The sequence below is a fragment of the Vigna unguiculata genome, chromosome 11 (genome assembly GCF_037176805.1).
Source record: "Vigna unguiculata cultivar grain cowpea cultivar isolate G323 ecotype 2 chromosome 11, ASM3717680v1, whole genome shotgun sequence".
In the NCBI taxonomy this organism is placed as follows: Eukaryota; Viridiplantae; Streptophyta; class Magnoliopsida; order Fabales; family Fabaceae; genus Vigna; species Vigna unguiculata.
Window position 1 is genome coordinate 29,790,607 of NC_140802.1, and position 22,101 is coordinate 29,812,707.

At 41.7% G+C, this 22,101-nt stretch overlaps 1 protein-coding gene and 2 non-coding genes across 3 annotated transcripts; 1 reads left to right on the plus strand and 2 right to left on the minus strand.

The window, feature by feature from the left end:
- Nucleotides 1-735: 735 nt before the first annotated feature.
- Nucleotides 736-1,763, plus strand: LOC146881728 (uncharacterized). Its single transcript, XM_085669326.1, has 2 exons — nt 736-1,268; nt 1,355-1,763. The coding sequence occupies exons 1-2, from the start codon at nt 736-738 to the stop codon at nt 1,761-1,763; spliced, it is 942 nt and encodes a 313-aa protein (XP_085525452.1).
- Nucleotides 1,764-17,129: 15,366 nt separating this feature from the next.
- On the minus strand, nt 17,130-17,435 carry LOC146881729 (signal recognition particle RNA). The gene has a single exon (XR_014986834.1).
- A 2,442-nt stretch (nt 17,436-19,877) lies between these two features.
- Nucleotides 19,878-20,183, minus strand: LOC146881730 (signal recognition particle RNA). Its single transcript, XR_014986828.1, has one exon.
- Nucleotides 20,184-22,101: the final 1,918 nt, after the last annotated feature.

Below are 22,101 nucleotides of genomic sequence, written 5' to 3' on the forward strand. Positions count from 1 at the left end.
AGAGCATACTGCAACCCCAACCCCTGCTGCTACCCTCCCCACCACCCAAATCCCCTACAACGTACCCACCACCCTACACACTACACACGTACCACCCTACAAACCCCAATACCTGCCAACAACCCACATCCCCCCTCACAACCTTACCTCCACCTTCCCCGCTATGATCAACCATCCCATCCCACCTCATCTGTTCCCTCCCCACTAGCCTAGACGTCGTCACCCCTTCAACGACTTTATCGCCAACACCCTCCTTCTTGCCCAGTGGGAACCCTTCACGCTGGACCGCTACACCGGCGAAACCGACCCTGATGAACACCTTAAAGTATACATCACCCATGTCGCCCTGTACACATCCCAAGACGCAGTCTTCTGCAAAGCCTTTCCCACCACCCTCAAGGGCCCTGCTCTGGAATGGTTCACAACCCTTCCGCCTTACTCCATCGACAGCTTCGACGTTCTTTCACACATGTTCTCCACCCAGTTTGTTGGCAGCCGTCCACACCAAACTACCACAATCTCCCTCCTGGCAATAGACAGGAACAAGGCAAACCACTCAGAGCGTTCATAGATTGCTTCAGTAAGGCAGCTCTTCGCACCCCACACCTCAACCAAGAGATGATCCTCCAGTGCATGGCACTTACCCTACAACCCGACCCCTTCGCCAACAACGTCTACCTCCACCCACCTGCCTCTATGCACACACTTAAATTACGCGCGACCGACTATGTCTGCATGGAGGAGATGCAGAACCTCCAAACCAAATTCTGCAACGACTATGCAGCCACCGCCGCCAACCCTACCCCGCAACCTCCCTGCCTTGTTACCCGCCCACGCGAGCCCCGCCAACCCCGCTTCACCAAATACGCCCCTCTTACCGTAGCCCGCTCCCGTATCCTCGATGAAGCCCTACAAGCTGACCTCATCCCTCCACCACGCAAGACAACCACACCTCCTAACGCTAATATGACCAAGTATTGCCGCTACCACCGCAACCATGGCCACATTACAGAAGACTGCAAAGCACTCCAGGATAAGATAGAAGAACTGGTCCGTGCTGGACATGTTCGCCGCTTCCTCCGACGAGACGATCATTCCTCTCGATCCCGCCACCCCCTCGATTCGACCACAGACGCCCTCCACACGACTCCCGTCACGACAGACGCCCAGCTCAAACCGCTAACGAGGAACCCCAACCAGCCCGTACCGACATCACCCCCACAGATCCTCCACTACGTGACACTATCAACACTATCTTTGGTGGCTTCGCTAGTGGGGGATCCACTTCTTCTGCCAGAAAGAAACACCTCCGCCATATCCAATTCATCAATCATATCATCCATTCCCACCACAGATGCCGTATGCCTCCCATCATTTTCACATATGACGACTTTCATGGCCTCGACCATCATCAAGATGACCCCATGGTCATCACCGTTGAAATCGAGAACTACGCCGTTAAGAAAGTCCTTGTCGACCAAGGCAGCTTCGTTGATATTCTCTACTGGGCCACCTATGAAAAACTCCAACTCCCGGACACCGCTATGGTCCCGTATGACGAACCCATCTATGACTTTTCTGGCGAACAAGTATCCACCTGCGGCTACATCGACCTTCACACCATGTTTCGCGAAGGAACCCAGACCAAAACCATTCCAATTCGCTTCCTTATCGTCGACGCGCCAACATCCTACAATGTCCTCCTGGGCCGTCCTTCCCTTAACACCCTTGGCGCTGTTATCTCCACCCCCACTTGGCCATGAAGTTCCCTTCTCCTTCCGGTGACATCCTCACTGTCCACTGCGACCAGCGCCTGGCACACGAATGCTACATGGCCAGCCTGCACTCGTAACTCCCAATTCAACAAACCAACCACATTGAGCGACCACCTGGCTCCGGCATCGCCCTATCAGGCGAAGATCTCGACCCCAGAGTAGGCCGGGACATTCGTCTCGAACCAGTTGAGGAGACCTCCCCTCTAGAGCTTCCCAACGGCCACTCCATCAACCTTGGCACCGGTTTGAACTCTGACGAGCGTGCCATCCTCACACCCATCCTCATCAGCAACACAGACTTTTTCGCCTAGTGAGCCGCTGACCTACCTGGGGTGGACCCCCTAGTAGCATCCCACAAACTATCCATCTACAAAGAAGCCCGCTACATCTCCCAGAAGAAGCGCAAACTTGGCGAAGAACGCCGACTAGAGGCTAAGGTTGAAGCCGACAAGTTACTAAATGCAGGATTCATCGAAGAAGCTCAGTACACCACTTGGCTTTCTAACGTAGTCTTTGTGAAAAAAGCCAATGGCAAATGGCGGATGTGTGTAGACTACACGGATCTGAACAAGGCCTGCCCTCGCGATGCCTACCCCTTACCCAATATAGACCGACTTGTTGACGGTGCGGCAGGGAATAAAATGCTTAGCTTTTTGGATGCATATTCCAGGTACAACCAAATCCCCATGGCCGCATCTCACATGAACAAGACCGCCTTCATCACGGATGATGCCAACTACTTCTATAGAGTTATGCCTTTCGGTCTTAAGAACGCTGGAGCGACCTACCAACGGTTAATGGACAAGGTTTTCAGTCATCTAATGGGACAATGTGTCGAAGTATATGTTGACGATATGGTTGTCAAGTCTCCAAGCCACCACCAACATGCCAAGGACCTCTCGGCGGTTTTCTCTGCACTACGCCAATACAACCCTCACCTCAACCTTGACAAGTGTGTATTCGGCATCGACCGTGGTAAATTTCTTGGGTTTATGTTGACCCAACGCAGCATAGAGGCCAATCCCGAAAAATGCAAGGCAATTATCGAGATGCGCAGTCCCGCTACCATCAAAGAGGTCCAACGCCTCATAGGCCGCCCCACAACCATTTCCCGCTTCCTACCCAAACTGGCTGAACAAACCCAACCCATAGTCTAACTCCTAATGAAATCCACCCGGTTCACGAGGACTGACGATTGTGAACAAATCTTTCAAAAACTAAAAACTACCCTAACCTCACCACCTATCCTCCACAAGCCGGACATCCGCCATCCCCTCCACGTATACATCACAGCCACCGACCACACCGTTAGCGCCGTGCTCGTTCAAGAGATAGAAGGCACGCAACATCTTGTCTACTTCGTTAGCAGAACGCTGCAAGATTCTGAAACTAGATATCAAATAGTAGAGAAGTTGGCCCTATCCTTAGTCCACGCAGCTCGCCGCCTACGCCCATACTTCCAAAACCACAGCATCATCGTCAAAACCGACTACCCCATCCAAAAAATATTGCAAAAACCAGATCTAGCCGGACGGATGTCATCTTGGGCCGTCGAGCTGTCAGAATTCAACATTCGCTACGAACCCCATGGCCCCATTAAAGCCCAATGTCTCTTAGATTTTGTCAATGACCTCCAGCACACACCCACAGAGGACCAGTGGACACTTCATGTAGATGGTTCCTCAAATCCAAAAGGTGTCGGTGCTGGCATCGTGTTAGAAGGGCCTAATGACATCCTCATCGAAAAATCCCTTCACTTTGCCTTCAAAACATCAAACAACCAGGCCGAATACGAAGCTATCCTCGCCGGCCTTTCCCTTGCCCGTGAAGTAGGTGTCAAGACGCTAACGTGCAAAACCGACTCCAAGCTTACTGTAGGGCACCTAAATGACGAGTTCCAGATTAAAGACCCCATCCTTCTACAATATTACCATCTGGTCCGTGCAGTCATTCAATTCGCCTTTGAACGAGTCTGCATCGAACACATCCCAAGGACCGACAACATCAGAGCCGACATCCTCTCCAAATTGGCCAGCACCAAATTAAAAAGCCGCCACCGATCCCTATTACAGCAAACATTATCTACACCCTCCATCACACATACCTGTCAAAACCTAACCCACGCCCCAATTGAAAACACCACCCCTTCCCAAAGCCATAACTGGACCACCCCCTATATCCAATACCTAAAAACCGGCAACCCTCCACAAGATGCAGACAAAACTTGGCTGGCTAAGGCCGCCAGGTATACCATGATAGGCAATGACCTTTACAAACGCGGATACGACCAACCTCTCCTCAAATGTGTCACGGCAGAGCAAGCACAATATATTATTAAAGAGCTACATGAAGGAATTTATGGCTACCATTCCGGCACACGTACCATGGCTACCAGAGTCCTTAGAGTCAGGTACTTCTGGCCGACTATAGAAGCAGACTGTCAGGACTATGTCAGAAAGTGCAAACCATACCAAAAACATGGCAACCTCATCCACCAAAAGCAAGAACAACTCCATCACATACTATCCCCATGGCGCTTTGCTAAATGGGGAATGGACATCCTTGACCCCTTCTCAGCCGGCAAGGGGCAAGTGAAATTTCTAATTGTAGCCGTCGACTACTTCACCAAATGGATAGAAGCCAAGCCACTAACCACCATCACGGCCTAGCAAGTTCAACAGTTTGTTTGGAAATATATTATATGTAGATATGGTGTCCCACATACCATCATCACCGACAATGACCGACAATTTATAGATAAGGAGCTAGCCAAGTTCTACACTAGCCTAGGCATCAAACACATCACGAGTTCTGTAGAACACCCACAAACTAATGGACAAGGAGAGGCGGCCAACAAGGTTATCCTAGTGGAACTGCGCAAGAGATTAGATAACACCAAAGGCCGATGGCCCGAAGAGTTAGTAGAAGTGCTATGGGCTTACAGGTGCACCCCTCAATCATCAACAAACGAATCCCCATTTCGCCTAGTTTACGGCGCAGACGTCATGATACCGGTTGAAATTGGCGAACCCACCCTGCGCCGAGAACTATACGACCCAACCCACAACCACCAAAACATGGTTACTCATCTCGACCTCTTACTCGAACTTAGAGAAAAAGCCCAGATACGCAATTTAGCTGCCAAACGAAGAGCTGCCATAAAGTATAATGCAAACCTAAGTCCACCATCATTCGCAATAGGGGACTTAGTATGGAGAATTGCCAGCAACGTAAGAAAGAAGGATGGCAAACTCTCCGCCAACTGGGACGACCCATACCGCATCCTGAAGACACATGAAGAGGAACTTATCGCTTGGAACACTTATCTGGAGAAGAGATTCCCAATACCTGAAATGTGTCCCACCTCAAATTCTACTTTAGTTAAATGCATACTATATTAAACTGAATACTTGTAACCCTGGGTGTACTCTTTTTCCTCACCCGGTCTTTTTTCCCTAAGGAGGGTTTTGGCCAGGGAGGTTTTAACGAGGCACCCCAGATTCAATGAATAAAACGAAGGGTTCTCAACTATACATCTTTTCTCTATTTCACTTTCATAATCGTTTAAGTTCCTCACCCTTACCACAAGTAAGCGGCCTAGGTCGAACACCCTTAACTTGATGTTAATCGTTTTAAGTTCCCCACCCTTACTACAAGTAAGTGGCTTGGGTCGAACACCCTCAACTCGTTGGTTAAATCGTTTAAGTTCCCCATCTGGACTGCTTCCATCTTCCTTAACAAGCTTCCCATCAATAACGTCCTTGTTCACATTAAACTTCGAGTCCGTAATGTCAACCTCTTGATGGAAAAAGGATGCTTGACGTAGTCGCTTCTCAAAGTCGTTGATGTGCTCTTGTATAATGCAATTCTTCAGGTCACAAAGCTCACCTACAACACCATCATACTTGTCTTTCAGATCATCGTAGTCTTCCTCCAACTCCCTTATTCTCTTGTTCAATTTTTCCTCTGAATCCAAACACCGAACCCTCCACATTGCCAGCCTCATTCTCTCTTCCTCCCAACCCTCCTTTTCCTTCTTCCACACAACCCTCTCTTCCTCAAACTTGTCGACTTTCCCCTGCAACTCTTCTACCTTTTCCCGACCTCCCTCCTTCACCTCCCGCCGATATAAAGACCCCACACGACGGCTTAATATCAAGGCTTTGCTTCCAAACTCCATCATTGTCCTCACGATATGATCCGCCTCCATGCTATCAATGGAGTTTATAATGGTATCTGGGAGATAGATCGCGATATCTTTCCTGACAGATATTTTCGGTAACTCAATCAACCCAGATTCCGACCCCTTCACTCCGCTAACCGACCCCGCCCCACTGGCTGACCCCGCCCCGAGTAAGGTCGCCCTTACTTTCTTCACATCCTTCCCCTTGCCGTGGCTAAGCGGCAACTCGGCCTTCCTCTTCGTTCCGCCGTGCACGTGTACTTCCACTACGGACTCTTTCAGGTTGGGAACATTAGTCTTCCCAGCCGCCTTCGCTTTAGCGGCCATCTCCTTCCTCAACGACTGGAATAGCGCCAAATTCTTCTTCCCCGATTGCGCCATGTGCCCTACAATAACATATTAAACCCCGTTTAAAACAACTTAGAATCAATAACACAATTTAAGTAACAAACAGATACCTTCAATATCTATAATCGGATGCACCAAATTATAAACTCTAACTAGGCCCTTAGTGGGCAACTTATCAACAAACTTCATCAACATCTCCACCACCTCCTAATCCCCCGCCGACAACTCATCGATCCCCATATCCTTGTACCGAGAAGGAGTGCCCGTCCAGCTAAATGGGAACTTTGTACTCCCATCTGCGTTCAAGAAATAGGGCTTGCCCTCTTCCTTCACCACGACTTTGAAGTACCCGTCCTTAAAATGCTTGAAAGACTGGGAAAATGCGTCCAATCTACTAATGCTGGGACGACTTATCAGAGACAGCCAAGTTGTCGCTTGGCGGGGTCTAGTATCATAGAAATACAGGAAGGCATAAGGCGAAGGCTCCAAATATAAAGATTGACACAAAATGCGAAAGGCTTGCATGTAAGCCCAACTGTTCAAGTGCAACTGCGTAGGTGCCACGTCCAGTGCGCGCAACACACCCATAGTGAAATCATCTAACGGCAGCCGCACATGCAGCTGAGAAAAGTGACACATGTACATGTAGAAGAACTTCTTCGTTGCCCCCTCCTGCCCGTGACACACACGGTCAATGGCGCTAACCCTTTCTAGGGAAACAATACTTCTGCTTACACCCTTTACGATGACAGGCGCACAATTCAGCCAGAAGTTCAGAAGGTGAGACCATCGGAATAAGGATGATTGATTACGGACATCAGCAACTACCCACCCGTAACTGCCCTTCACCGGCCAGTTACTCTCGGTCAGCTCCTCTGGGGATCTTCTCGGACCTCCCTCAACGTTTCCATAGGGATTCCACTTACATTACCGCCAGAACTGGTACACTCCCCGTCAACTTGCCTACCTATACTCCTCTCCGACTCTACACTCTCACTACTAGACGTAGATAACGACACGCTATCACTACTGGACATACCTTTACTCGTGTTTCTAGAAAGATGTCGGCTGAAATTGGGAACTAGTCGGACAAGAAAAGGCACACAAGATCTCTGAATAGGAAATTCTCACAAATGAACCAATAAACCCTTACTTGTTTTGAAATTCATATTTATAGGGCAGAATCCCAAACGGCAAAAACCCCTTCCCGCCAAAACAACAACCCATACCAATCGACACAATCATTACAAGAGACATAACTCTTAAAAGCGACGGCGCCAAAACCCCCCTGATTTGACCCCTAACACCCCTTCACCAACCATCAACCTTTCATCACCTTTAGCATTAACACTGTTCATCACACTTAAAGGCTGGGGGACTGGTGTACCACACCCAGCCGATCCCGTTAACATACCAACATATATCACCCTTGACCGACACCTATATTGGCCAAGGCTGGGGGACTGGTGTACCACACCTAGCCAACTTGACCAAATAGTAATAAAACGATACATATATGCTAAAGCAGTCAAGTAATCAACCTAGGCTGAGTTGGCCTGAGCCTTACCAGCCTAAACCGATAACCTGAACGTCTAGAGGGACAACCTGCACAAGACCACACATGACCAATGTAAACTGCCAACAAAAGTAGTCGGCCTAGGCCGGCTACTCCAAATATACTTAATAAAATCCAAGCCCCCTAGTGTTCAGTAGGTCCTCCTAAGGGCCTGGGTTAGGGCTCAGACCCACTTACAGCCCAAACTAGAGCCCAAGCCAAGGCCCGGCCCATGACATAACATAAAATGATTAATGCTCTATAAATAAACGTGGACCCCAGTAATTAAAGGTACGCATTCATTACTCCATTAATCACTAATTTGACCTTTTGAGAGCTTTGACTTACTTGAGCTTCGGAGTCCCTTCTGTAGGTAACCCCTCCTGGGTCCAAGCCGACATGTATCAACCGGGAAGAGGCCAACTAAGGAGATAGCGGACTACATGGGTAAGGTGACGCTTGTGCCTAACTTATCTTGTTTGTTCTCTGTAGGAACAATAATAATAATAATATTTTACACTAATAATAATTTCAATACCAATCCTAATATTATTGAATAAGATTATAATATCAATAATAAATATATTGGAAATGAAGGAAGAAAATATGAATTGAATTCTTATTTTATTTATAGACTCATGTTATTTTTAAAATCAAATATAGGCATATTATATATTATGAATCCAGTATAAAACAACAACACTAATAATAATAATAATAATAATAATAATAATAATAATAATAATATTAATAATAATATTAATAATATTAATAATAAATCACAATAACATTAAAATAATATTAAATATTTGTTAATACTAGTGATATTAATAGTACTATAAATAATAATAATGATAGTAATAATAGAACGGTTTAAGCATATTGTATATTGTGGTATACATTAATATAATAGTGTAAATTATAGATCTCATACAATATAATAATAATAATACGAAAAAAAATAAATAATTAATCACTCGTAGTTTTTCTAACGAATTAATTAAAAATAAAAAATATTATTTTACACTCATTCTAATTTGGGGTAAGGGTGGGGAACTTAAACGAATTAAGCACAAGATAAGGGTGTTCGACCCAGGCCGCTTACTTAGGGTAAGGGTGGGAAACTTAAACGAATTAAGCACAAGATAAGGGTGTTCGACCCAGGCCGCTTACTTAGGGTAAGGGTGGGGAACTTAAACGAATTAAGCACAAGATAAGGGTGTTCAACCCAGGCCGCTTACTTGGGGTAAGGGTGGGGAACTTAATCAAATTAAGCACAAGATAAGGGTGTTCGACCCAGGCCGCTTACTTGGGGTAAGGGTGGGGAACTTAAACGAATTAAGCACAAGATAAGGGTGTTCGACCTAGGCTGCTTACTTGGGGTAAGGGTGGGGAACTTAAACGAATTAAGCACAAGATAAGGGTGTTTGACCCAGGCCGCTTACTTGGGGTAAGGGTGGGGAACTTAAACGAATTAAGCACAAGATAAGGGTGTTCGACCCAGGCCGCTTACTTGGGGTAAGGGTGGGGAACTTAAACGAATTAAGCACAAGATAAGGGTGTTCGACCCAGGCCGCTTACTTGGGGTAAGGGTGGGGAACTTAAACGGATGTAAAGGAAAACACATGGAAAGTCATATAGTTGGGAACCCTTCTTTTTATTTATTGAATAGGGGTGCCTCGTTAAAACCTCCCTGGCCAAAACCCTCCTTAGGAAAAAAAAACCAGGTGAGGAAAAAGAGTACACCCAAGGTTACAAGTATTGGTTCGATTACAATACATATTCAGCTGAAGTAGAACTTGAGGTGGGATACATTCCAAGTGTTGGGAATCTCTTCCCCCCATAATTGTTCTAGGCGATATGCTCCTCCTCCTGCATCTTCGCGTATGCGGTATGGGCCGTCCCAATTGGCGGAGAACTTGCCATCCTTCTTTCTAGCACTACTGGCCATTCTCCATACTAGGTCCCTGATGACGAATGATTGTGGACGTAGATTTGCATTATATCTCCTGGCAGCTCATCGTTTGGCAGCTAAATTGCGTATCTGGGCTTTTTATCTGAGTTCGGGTAGAAGGTCGAGATGTAGGGCCATGTTTTGGTGATTGTGGGTAGGGTCGTACAGTTCTCAGCGTAGGGATGGTTCATCGATTTCTACCGGTATTATGGCGTCTGCGCCGTAGACTAGGATGAATGGGGATTCGTTTGTTGATGATTGGGGGGTGCATCTGTAAGCCCATAGTACTTCTATTAACTCTTCTGGCCATCGGCCTTTTGCGGTATCCAATCTCTTGCGTAGTTCCACGAGGATAACTTTATTTGCCGCCTCTGCTTGTCCGTTTGTTTGTGGATGTTCTACAGAACTTGTGATGATGGTGTGTGGTACACCATATCTGCATATAATGCCCTTCCACACAAATTGTTGAACTTGCTGGGTCGTGATGGTAGTTAGTGGCTTGGCTTCGATCCATTTAGTGAAATAATCGACGGCTACATTTTACCTGCCCCTTGCCGGGTGAAAATGGGCTAAGGATGTCCATTCCCCACTTAGTCAAAGGCCATGGGGACAGTATGTGGTGTAGTTGTTCTTGTTTCTAGTGAATAAGGTTGTCATGTTTTTGACATGGCTTGCATTTCCTGACATGATCCTGGCAGTCTGCTTCTATGGTCGGCCAGAAGTATCCGGCACTAAGAACTCTAGTATCCATGGTGCGTGCACCGGAATGATAACCACAAATGCCTTCGTGTAACTCTTTGATGATGTATTGGGCTTGCTCTGCCGTGACACATTTAAGGAGGGGTTGGCCATATCCGCGCTTGTAGAGGTCATCGCCTATCATGGTGTACCTGGCCGCCTTAGCCAGCCAAGTTTTGTCCGCGTCTGGGGGAGGGGTGCCGGTTTTGAGGTATTGGATGTAGGGGGTGGTCCAGTTTTGGCTTTGGCAGGGGGTGGTTGATCATAGCGGGGAAGGTGGAGGTTAGGTTGTGAGGGGGGATGTGGGTTGTCGGAAGATATTGTGGGTTATATGGTGGAATATGTGTGATGTGTAGGGCGGTGGGTATGTTGTAGGGGATCTGGGTGGTAGGGAGGGTAGCGGCGGGGGTTGGGGGTGCGGTAAGCCCCGGTTGACCAGATGGGAAGTGATGGGGATGGGTAGAGCTTCAGAAGTTTCTTTGGCTTTTCCCTTCAGATTGGGGTCAGCCTCGATCCTTCGCCTCAAGCGAGAGTTCTCTTGCCTCAATGCCTCCATTTCATCAACGTTGCGTTTCTTCAAATCTGCGAGTTCTTGTTGCATCTTTGCTTGGCCGTCTAGGATGGCGGCCAGATCAGGGGTGATGCCAGGAGGTCAAGAGGGACCATCATCCGCTTGCTTGTTCACTCCAGCCTTGCTACGGGTGGAAACCATCTTCAGAGAACAACGGGTACTGAAGGTGTTCGTCTCGTGCCCCACGGTGGGCGCCAATTATTCCTGCAGAGAACAAATAAGATGTGGTAGGCACAAGTGTCACCTTACCATGTAGTCCGCTATCTCTTCAGTTGGTCTCTCCCCGGTTGATACATGTCAGCTTGAACCGAGGAGGGGTTACCTGCAGAAGAGTCTTTGAAGCTCAAGTAAGTCAAAGCTCTCAGAAAGTCAAATTGGTGATTAATGAATGTGTACCTTTAATTCGTGGGGTCCATGCGTATTTATAGAGCATTAATGATGTTCGTTTACCCAATGGGCCGGGCCTTGGTTTGGGCCCTAGCCTGGGTTATGAGTGGGCCTGGGCCCTAACCCAGGCCCCCAAGGTCCATCGAACGCGGGGACCTCCATTTTACTAAGTCTTCGAGGGCGGTCTGATCCGTTTATTTCTTGGCTTGTCAAATGTCGTCTATAACACCCCTGGCGCACCAATCCCTGGTCCCAGAGCATGTCAGGTTACTACAGCCCGATGCACCCCAACCCCTCACCCTTCTCCATCCATTCATACTGGGTGGGTTGTTGCCAGTGGGGATCGAACCCCCAACCTGACCTTTAACACCTCTGGCTCACCAGCAGATGCTACCAGTTATGCTGTAGCGCAACTGGTAGCATCTGTTGGTGTGCCAGAGGTGTTAAAGGTCAGGTTGGGGGTTCGATTCCCACTGGCAACAACCCACCCAGTATGAATGGACAGAGAAGGGTGAAGGGGTTGGGGTGCATTGGGCTGTAGTAACCTGACAGCCTCTGGGGCCCGAGGAGGGGTAGCCAGGGATGTTACACCAGGCGCCCTGCTCGCATTGTGACCACTATCACTGGTTCGTGACCCGTGATAGTGGTAACGGGTGTGGTGGAATGGGATGGTGGATGAGCGTAGGAAAGGTAGTGGTGAAGTGATGAGGTGGGATATGGGTGGTGGGGAGGGTGGCAGCAGGGGTGGGTGTTGCGGGGTGCCTAGGGATGGTGGGATAAATGTTTGTGTGGTGGGTAGAGATGATGGGTGTTTGTTGAGTGGTGGTGAAGGTGTGTGGGGTGGGGTTGTACTCGCTTTCTTCCTCATTGGGCTGGTAAGCCGAGGACTTGGGGGCTTCTGACGATTCCTTGGCCTTCCCTTTCTAGGTAGGGTCGGCCTCGATCTTTCTTCTCAGCCTCGAGTTTTCTTGCCTCAACGCTTCCATCTCGTCAACGTTGTGCTTTCTCAGGTTAACGAGTTCGTGTTGTATCTTGGCTTGGCCTTCAAGGATGGCGGCCAAGTCTTGGGTGACGTTAGCAGGCGCAGTAGGGACCGTCTCAGGTTGCTTCATGACTCTAGCTCTGCTACGAGTAAAAAGAATTCTCGATAGTATGCAGATCACTTAGTAAGGTATTGCTTCGTACCCCACAGTAGGCGCCAATTGTTCCTGCAGAAACAAAAAGAGATATGTTAAGGACACAAATATCACCTTACCTCAATCCTCAATCTCTCAAGTTGGCTCTTCCTCAGCTTGAATAGGCCATTTGTTGATGTACATGGTTTGGACCCTTGAGGGGTTACTTGCGAAGAGGGCTCCGACGATCAAGTCAGCGAGAAAGCTCTCAGAAAGTCAAATCTCTTGATTAAGGGATTAATGAAAGCATACCTTTAATTGTTGGGGTCCACGTGTATTTATAGAGTTATTAATTATGTATGTCCTTCTTGTGGTCTGGGCCATTGCTTGGGCCCTAGATGGGCACGGGCCTAGCCTAGGCCCTGAGTTAATATTTGTTGGTACCATGGGTAATATTCTAAGTTAGGAGTGGTCAACAGATGTCGTTATGTTTTCTGAAGTAGGCGCCTAGGCCGCTATGTGCTTTCGCTTGTCTTGTGTCTCATCTGATAATTTCATTTGCGGGGTTATGTGTATGCGGGCTTGGCCGTGCGGTTTTATTAGTCCGTTTGGGTGCAGTACATATAGGTACATTACATCTAACCCTAATGAAATGGGAGTTTAGCTACTATTACATATATATAACACAAAAGGGGATCAAAATGGTGGAATGGATGAAGGAAGATGAAGCTTTAAAGCCCTAGAATTGACTCTACACGTTTTTTTGCCCGCTATTGCGTTCCCACAATCAAAAGCTTTTTATTTCATCTAACTCTCGACCCTTTAACCACTCAAAAAGTTTCTTCTTGTCGGGTGAGCATAGCCTCTCGCTCGACAAGAGATTGCTTCTGTAAAATGGCTAATTGCCCAAACTCGCTAGGCGAGTGTCTAACTTTCTCACTAGACGAGGGATTCAATGGTTGGTGCTGACACAAGCAGCTTGAAGCAAAGATTTGATAAATCCAAGTGCATGAAGATCTCATGTGATTGATGAAGATTGATGAAGATCCGCTTGAAGATTATGTTTCAATAGTATTAAATATGTAATTGATGTGTTACATGTTATATCATGTTGGTAGGCTATATGACAAAGTTTAGATATCTTGTTAGTCTTAGTGTGTCCTTTTTAATTTGTTAAAATGGGTTTTAAAAGGTTAAAAGGCTTATTGTATATAGTTTCTGATATGAATGTGTCAACACTCAATTTCGTCCGGGTAACTAAATAATTTTTAGTAATAATAATCTTATTTTTTTCTTATTTCCTAGACAAATAATTTAAATATATAATATAACATAACTAAACATTTTTTTAAAATAAAAAAGTAAACGAAATAGAAAAAGATAAGAAAAATATTTTTATAGTGAAAATGAGTTTTTAAAAGATAAACACAAAAAAAAACATAAAAATAATGATTAAGAATAAGAATTAAAGAAAAAGAGTTTTATAATAAAATAATAGTAATGATAAATTTAAAATAGAAAAATAGTTTTTAAATAATAAAAATAGTTTTATAAAATATAATTGAATTTATAAAAAAATGAAAAAAAAAGATAATGGTAAAAAAACTATAAAAATATTATTAAAAAAAAATATATTAGGCTAATAAGTATATAAAACAAAGTAATAAAAATAAAAATAAAATAAAAAGATATATATAGTTTTTACTAAAGAAAGAAGTAAAATTGAAATTAGAAAAAGTAAGGAAATCTCAAAATAAGTGGTTATATGTTACCGTTACTCAACTACATCCTACTGATACTCCCACAATCTAGATTATCTCCATGTTTCTCTCAACCTCCACACATAGTTAATATCTTAGACAATGCTAAAAGAGGGTCTCAGGATCTCATAGTCTCTAACGTTCGTCCCTCGAGTTATTTTTTCTTTTCTCCACTTCATTAAAGATGGGGTTCACAAAACACATAAAGAGACATTTCTCCTTATTCATTGTCATCTTCTTCCCATGGTCAAAGAAGCTTCCAAGGGTTGTACTCTGCTTCACGAGATAGTCGACATTTTCCTCTTTGCTTCCAAAAAAAAAAAGTCAAAAAAACCACAGACTGACATGTGGCATGCTGTTAATAATGTTAGTCATCTCTGTCTGAATAGGACCTAATTGAAGCCATTTTTCAAAAGTTGGGATGCAATTGACACTTTTTTAAAAACGGGTACTAGAATGACACAACTCTACCAAAGTGGGTACCATCCAAGTAATTAAACCAAAATAAACTTTGTATTGTTATAAAATCAAGCTCATAATAGAGAGAAAATGAAAAGGAAGAATAGAGAATGTAGAACAATTATTTTGTGTGTCTTATTACTAATAGAAAGAGTCTTGTTTATAAATACAAAATGTAACCCATAAAGGATACAAATTAAATAATTAATACAAATTTTTAAACCTCATAAAGGGTAATTAATCATATGAGTAACTATAGCAAATCAATCAATCGTATCAATCATATGAGTAAGTGTATCAATCTTATCATTCTATATTTTCAATATAATATTGTTCATTACATATTCTATTTCTCACCCTTATGTAAAGTTACATCATTAAGATGAAGGAATTCAATCTTGTGAACCTATTGCTCAATAGTTCTCCTTGACAAAGACTTTGTGAATAAATCTGCTACATTTTCACATGAACATATCTTTTGGATCTCTATATCACCCTTTTAATTGAACAATGCACTATTATTTTCATATATGGTTGTTGATTCCATTTTTTTTCCAAGGATAGACAACAAATTTGTTGTACATGTTGAATTATAGACCTTAACCAAACACATTAACGATGTACCTCATGTAATGCTAAAATTTTACATGATCTGACGATGTTATTGTGATTATTTGTTTCATAGACAGATATGAAAGTATTGTGCTACCACATGTGAAAAAATATCTTGTTTGTGATCAACTACTATGACAATATGATGATCGAATAAATAACATGTATATGCAAAACCCATTAGATTTAATTTTGAATCATTTGGATAAAATAAGTCCAAAGTCATAATATCCTTAAGGTAACGAAGTATATGTACTCCAATCCAATGTCTTCTTGTAGGTGAAGAACTATAGTACTGCAAAAAAAGAAGTTATTTTGTGGGAGTTATTTTGCGGTGGTTATAAAAAACCCCACAAATAAAAATGACTTAGGATGATTCTGGTGGATTATCATAATGCTCATAATAGTTGGGGTTTTGTATTTTTTCTGAAGAGGTTTATCACCTCTATAAATTATAATACATTTTTCCCTCATTTCTTTCACTCATTCCCATCCAAAACTTTACACTACTAAGACTTTTTCCACAAAATAGAAAACCTAAGCACGTTCTCCCTCAGCCACTCTGTAACTCCCATCTCTAGGCACTACTCTAGCTTCGTCACCCACTCCACACGCCACTTCCACTTTGTCACTCCATCACTTTGTCACTAATGAGTGCATATTTTTACCCTCATTTAAAGTTAAATTTTTGATTTTTAATTGAGTTTTGTTCTTAAAATATTGATTTAATTGAGATTTCTTATAATTGAGTTTATTGAGCATGAGATATAAGAACATGTTAAAAATACCTTTTTAGTTGCATAAATGTACTTTGAATATTTTGAGGTGTGTTAGTGTAGCTGCAACTAAGTTGAGCTCATGGAGGTATGGAAATAAATTGATAAAAGCTTCATGAAACCTTAAAGATAAATCCAAGAATTGAAAATTATCAAAATCACAAAACTCCAAGACAAATATTGCATGAAGAAGGCAACAAAAAATTGAAAAAGTGAAGAAGAGTTTGGCTAAGCTAAGAAGAGGGAACGAAAAACAAAAATTGGTCCTTGTGATTTTCTCTATCCTTTTCCAAAAGAAAAGGCTTTGATAATTCATAAATATTTATGATAAAATATAATATGGGGAAAATATATCTTTAGATATTTTATTTGATATTTTAAAATAATTATCTTCTCTAAAACATATGATCACTTCAACTATTTACTAGATTGTTAAGTAACCACTAAAATAATGTTTGATGTTGTTTCTTAGTTTGCATCTTTCTTCACAGGTACAATATTACAAATTGCTTTAATATATAGTTTGTTCAACTTCAATATCCATGATTTCATTAAAGAAAAAATGTAGATGGTTCAAGCATAATGTTCATTAATCATTTTTCAAGTTCTAGTAGTCTGTTACTCGTTTTCACAATAAGGTGTAGGTCATCCGGAGTTTGTCAGTATTAGTATAGAAGTGGACTTTAGTATACTTTGTGTATATCATAAACATTAAATAATAGAGTATAAAAAGTTAGTGAACATACCTACGCATCATTGTAGAAGTTATATCGAGCATATTCATATATGTTACTTTGAGAGAATCAACTATAAAAACTTTGAAAGGAAAATTAGATATTAGAGAGAGGTGTTAAGAAATATCTCAAATCTAACGCAATGTTGAATAAAAATTGGAAAAAGGTGATGGTCCAAGCAAGTGAGGCTGCCTAAGTATTTGTTTTGAGGGTGGTTGCAACAACTTGTTATCCCTCCACTGTTGGGAGGTAGAGGTAATCGCTGCTCTGTGAAACCAGCCTCACGCAGTGCCCTCTCGTCTAAGAGAGATGGGACCTATGCCTTCACACAAGTTCCATCACCCAACTCTCAACTTGGAATGGGCAAGCCAACTTTTGGCATCCACAACTCCAACCAGGGAGCCTCAAAGTTGTTACATCACCTTCGTGCCCCCACTTGGGTTACAAGCTCTTGTTACTTAGCTCGGCGAGAACACAACCTTTTCATCCACTATATAAAGTTTCTTTTCTTTCACATTGCACACAATGTGGGACTTTTACATTACATTGCATAAATGGTAAATTATACCAACCCTTATGAAAAAATATGGTTCAAGTGCACTGACACACATTCACAACCTTGTATCTCTTTACATTTCTTAACAAACCTATGTTACCGTCTTTGTTTCTCTCTTTCCCTCTCATTTCGTACTATCGCTTCTCTTACAAATTGCCATTTTTATTTCTTTTTCTCGTTTTATTTGTAGATGGACAGTTAGGTTGTCAATCAAATATTTTCCAATTATTTTTTTGTAAAAATAGAATTCTGGAAGATAAATTATAAAATGCAAATATGTGTTTATATCTTATTTTAAGATTAATGAAGGATACTCTTTGTTTACGAACTATTTTTACTTTCTTGTAGCTCATTTTAAAAAAAAAAAGAACAGGAAAAAAAGGTAGAAGTTAAACCCACCTTCTTGTCAATGAAGAACATAGAGATCACAAAAGAAAAAAAAAATCAATCCATTGCTTTCTATCTTTCTAAGACATATGATCAATTCAACTATTTACTAGATTGTTAAGTAACAACCAAAATAATGTTTGATGTTGTTTCTTAGTTTGCATCTTTCTGCACAGGTACAATACTACAAATTGCTTTAATATATAGTTTGTTCAACTTCAATATTCATGATTTCATAAAAGAAAGAATGTAGATGGTTCAAGCATAATGTTCATGAATCACTTTTCAAGTGCTAGTAGTCCGTTACTCCTTTTCACAATAAGGTGTAGGTCATCCGGAGTTTGAGCACTCGCTGCTCTTTTAAGATTGTGTGTAGACATCCACCTTATCCAATATTGTTAATGAAGAACCCACGTAGTTGTACACATCGTTCACAATATGAGCTTTCTTGAGAAACCACTACTGCTGGTCTCATAAGAGCTACCACACCGTGATGCAGTAATAATGTCATAAAAAGACAAGACAATCAACAATGAAGTTGGTATTCCGTCATCTTAATGACCTCGCTTAGGTTACAAGGTAGTACTACTTATTTCGATAAATTACATGTGTTTTGATAGAAGTTTACGAAGACAAGGTTATTCCTTGACTTGTCTTATGTGTGTCTCATAAATGCGAAAACCAATAGATGTTAGAAAAATTTTTATGATCTTTACTTATCTGCTTCTCTTTAATGTGATTCACTTTCCACATGAAATTGTTACATAATTTAATGAAACTTAATTGTGGATAGATGAAAAAAAGTTGCTATAAATAAATTCACATGTCAGGCTCACTCAAATAACTTATCCAAATTGACGTGTTGGAAATTAATATTATTTTTTAAATGGAAAAATGGTATTCAATTTTCTATTAAGTTAGACTTTCACCTTTTTTTTTCTAAATATACAATATACACTTCCTTTTAATTTTAAATAGTGTGATTCTTAAATATTTGTCGTGTCTAAGAAAAAATAGAAAATTTTCATACGGTGCTAAATATATAAAAATCCACTTTGTTCGTGATAAATTTATTTATTTTGTTTTATGTAAACTATTTATTTATTCTTTTATGTTATAATTTGTTTATTTAATGAAAAATAGATAGATTGTTGAAAATTTGCAACACTTATTTTTCAATTGCTAGGTTGCATAATTTTGTTGGATATAGATGCAAGCCTTATTAAACATCACTACTAATTTATCTTCTTCTACTCTCATAAGTATTTTTTTTTTCTTCCTATAGTAGTTTTCAAGTTTAAGTTGTTTGTTTTGTTACATTTGTCTAATTATTGTATGTCATTCGGTGTGTGAGGATTATTCAAAAACTTACCAATTCTCTAATTGGTTGTGGGATTGGTCAACCAAGAAATAGATCTAGAATAGTGACAAATAACAGTACTGCAGAATTCATAACTCTTAAACATTTTAATATCATGTCATTGTACAAAATCCAGTTTAATTTTTACTACCACATGTAAAATAAAAAAGACTCATTCAAACATATCAAACCCTATTTCCTTACTTTTGTTTTAATTATTACATCTCCAATTTAAAAGGTTGTTAAATATATAAAAGTGATACATTAATACTCCAAAACAATGTATAGAATATATAAAAATATAGGTAACTACATCATATTGAAACAATTCGAAGAAAAATAATATTTTGGTTAGAAAAAGAAAGTTTGTCAGTATTAGTATAAAAGTGGACTTTAGTATACTTTATGTATATCATAAACAGGCAATAATTGAGAATAAAAAAATTAGTGGACATACCTAAGCATCATTGTAGAAGTTATATCGACCATATTCATATATGTTACTTTGAGAGAATCAACTATAAAAACTTTGAAAGGAAAATTAGATATTAGAGAGATGTGTTAAGTAATATCTCAAATCTAAAGCAATGTTGAATAAAAATTGGAAAAAGGTGATGGTCCAAGCAAGTGAGGCTGCCTAAGTATTTGTTTTGAGGGTGGTTGCAACAACTTGTTATCCCTCCACTGTTGGGAGGTAGAGGTAATCGCTGCTCTGTGAAACCAGCCTCACGCAGTGCCCTCTTGTCTAAGAGAGATGGGACCTATGCCTTCACACAAGTTCCATCACCTAACTCTCAACTTGGAATGGGCAAGCCAACTTTTGGCATCCACAACTCCAACCAGGGAGCCTCAAAGTTGTTCCATCACCTTCGTGCCCCCACTTGGGTTACAAGCTCTTGTTACTTAGCTCGGCGAGAACACAACCTTTTCATCCACTATATAAGGTTTTTTTTCTTTCACATTCCACACAATGTGGGAGTTTTACATTACATTGCATAAATGGTAAATTATACCAACCCTTATGAAAAAATATGGTTCAAATGCACTAACACACATTCACAACCTTGTATCTCTTTACATTTCTTAACAAACCTATGTTACCGTCTTTGTTTCTCTCTTTCCCTCTCATTTCGTACTATCGCTTCTCTTACAAATTGCCATTTTTATTTCTTTTTCTCGTTTTATTTGTAGATGGACAGTTAGGTTGTCGATCAAATATTTTCCAATTATTTTTTTGTAAAAATAGAATTCTGGAAGATAAATAAAATGCAAATATGTGTTTATATCTTATTTTAAGATTAATGAAGGATACTCTTTGTTTACGAACTATTTTTACTTTCTTGTAGCTCATTTAAAGAAAAAAAGAAAAGGAAAAAAGGTAGAAGTTAAACCCACCTTCTTGTCAATGAAGAACATAGAGATCACAAAAGAAAAAAAAATCAATCCATTGCTTTCTATCTTTCTAAGACATATGATCAATTCAACTATTTACTAGATTGTTAAGTAACAACCAAAATAATGTTTGATGTTGTTTCTTAGTTTGCATCTTTCTGCACAGGTACAATACTACAAATTGCTTTAATATATAGTTTGTTCAACTTCCATATTGATGATTTCATAAAAGAAAGAATGTAGATGGTTCAAGCATAATGTTCATGAATCACTTTTCAAGTTCTAGTAGTCCGTTACTCCTTTTCACAATAAGGTGTAGGTCATCCGGAGTTAAAGCACCCGCTGCTCTTTTAAGATTGTGTGTAGACATCCACCTTATCCAATATTGTTAATGAAGAACCCACGTAGTTGTACACATCGTTCACAATATGAGCTTTCTTGAGAAACCACTACTGTCGGTCTCATAAGAGCTACCACACCGTGATGCAGTAATAATGTCATAAAAAGACAAGACAATCAACAATGAAGTTGGTATTCCGTCATCTTAATGACCCCGCTTAGGTTACAAGGTAGTACTACTTATTTCGGTAAATTACATGTGTTTTGATAGAAGTTTACGAAGACAAGGTTATTTCTTGACTTGTCTTATGTGTGTCTCATAAATGGAAAACCAATAGATGTAAGAAAAGTTTTTATGATCTTTACTTATCTGCTTCTCTTTAATGTGATTCACTTTCCACATGAATTGTTGCATAATTTAATGAAACTTAATTGTGGATAGATGAAAAAAAATTGCTATAAATAAATTCACATGTCACGCTCGATTGGTGCTAGCAACAAGGCACCCCTCCGTGGTGGCCATCGGCACCGTGTACTCGAACCCGTCCAGCAGCAACGGCCCCGCCACCCCCACGGGAATCTGCACGTATCCCACCGGCAAATCCGCCAGCAAGCTGTCCAACACCCTCCCCGCCTCCATCACCACCATTAAAGCCTCGTTCTTTCCCTCACTATTGTGTTCCTCGTCACCACCGCCGCCACCATGACCCGTGTCCGTGACCACCACAATGCCCACCATTGTGTCCTCCGAAGGATCCGCCGACAGAAGCTCCTATTGTGGAGCATAGAGGGAAAAAGTGATCCGCGCGGCGGCGCGGGATGCGGACGGTGAAGGAGGAAGAAAGGGAAAGTGAAGGAAGGGCTCGTGCTCGCGGAGAGAGAGAGAGAGTGGAATTAGAGAGGCGCTGGCGCGGGGAGGAAGAAGGGTTCGCGAATTTCGAACCCTAAATAAACCCTATGGCTTTGGTTGTTAGAGGAACTGAAGCCATTGACCCCCTTTTGGCACCGGGTCTCCTTGGACCGAGGCCTATACCCCTGACTTCCAGCCACTTTTTGGCTTCGGGTCCTACTAGATCGAGGCCTATACCCCTCTTTGGCAC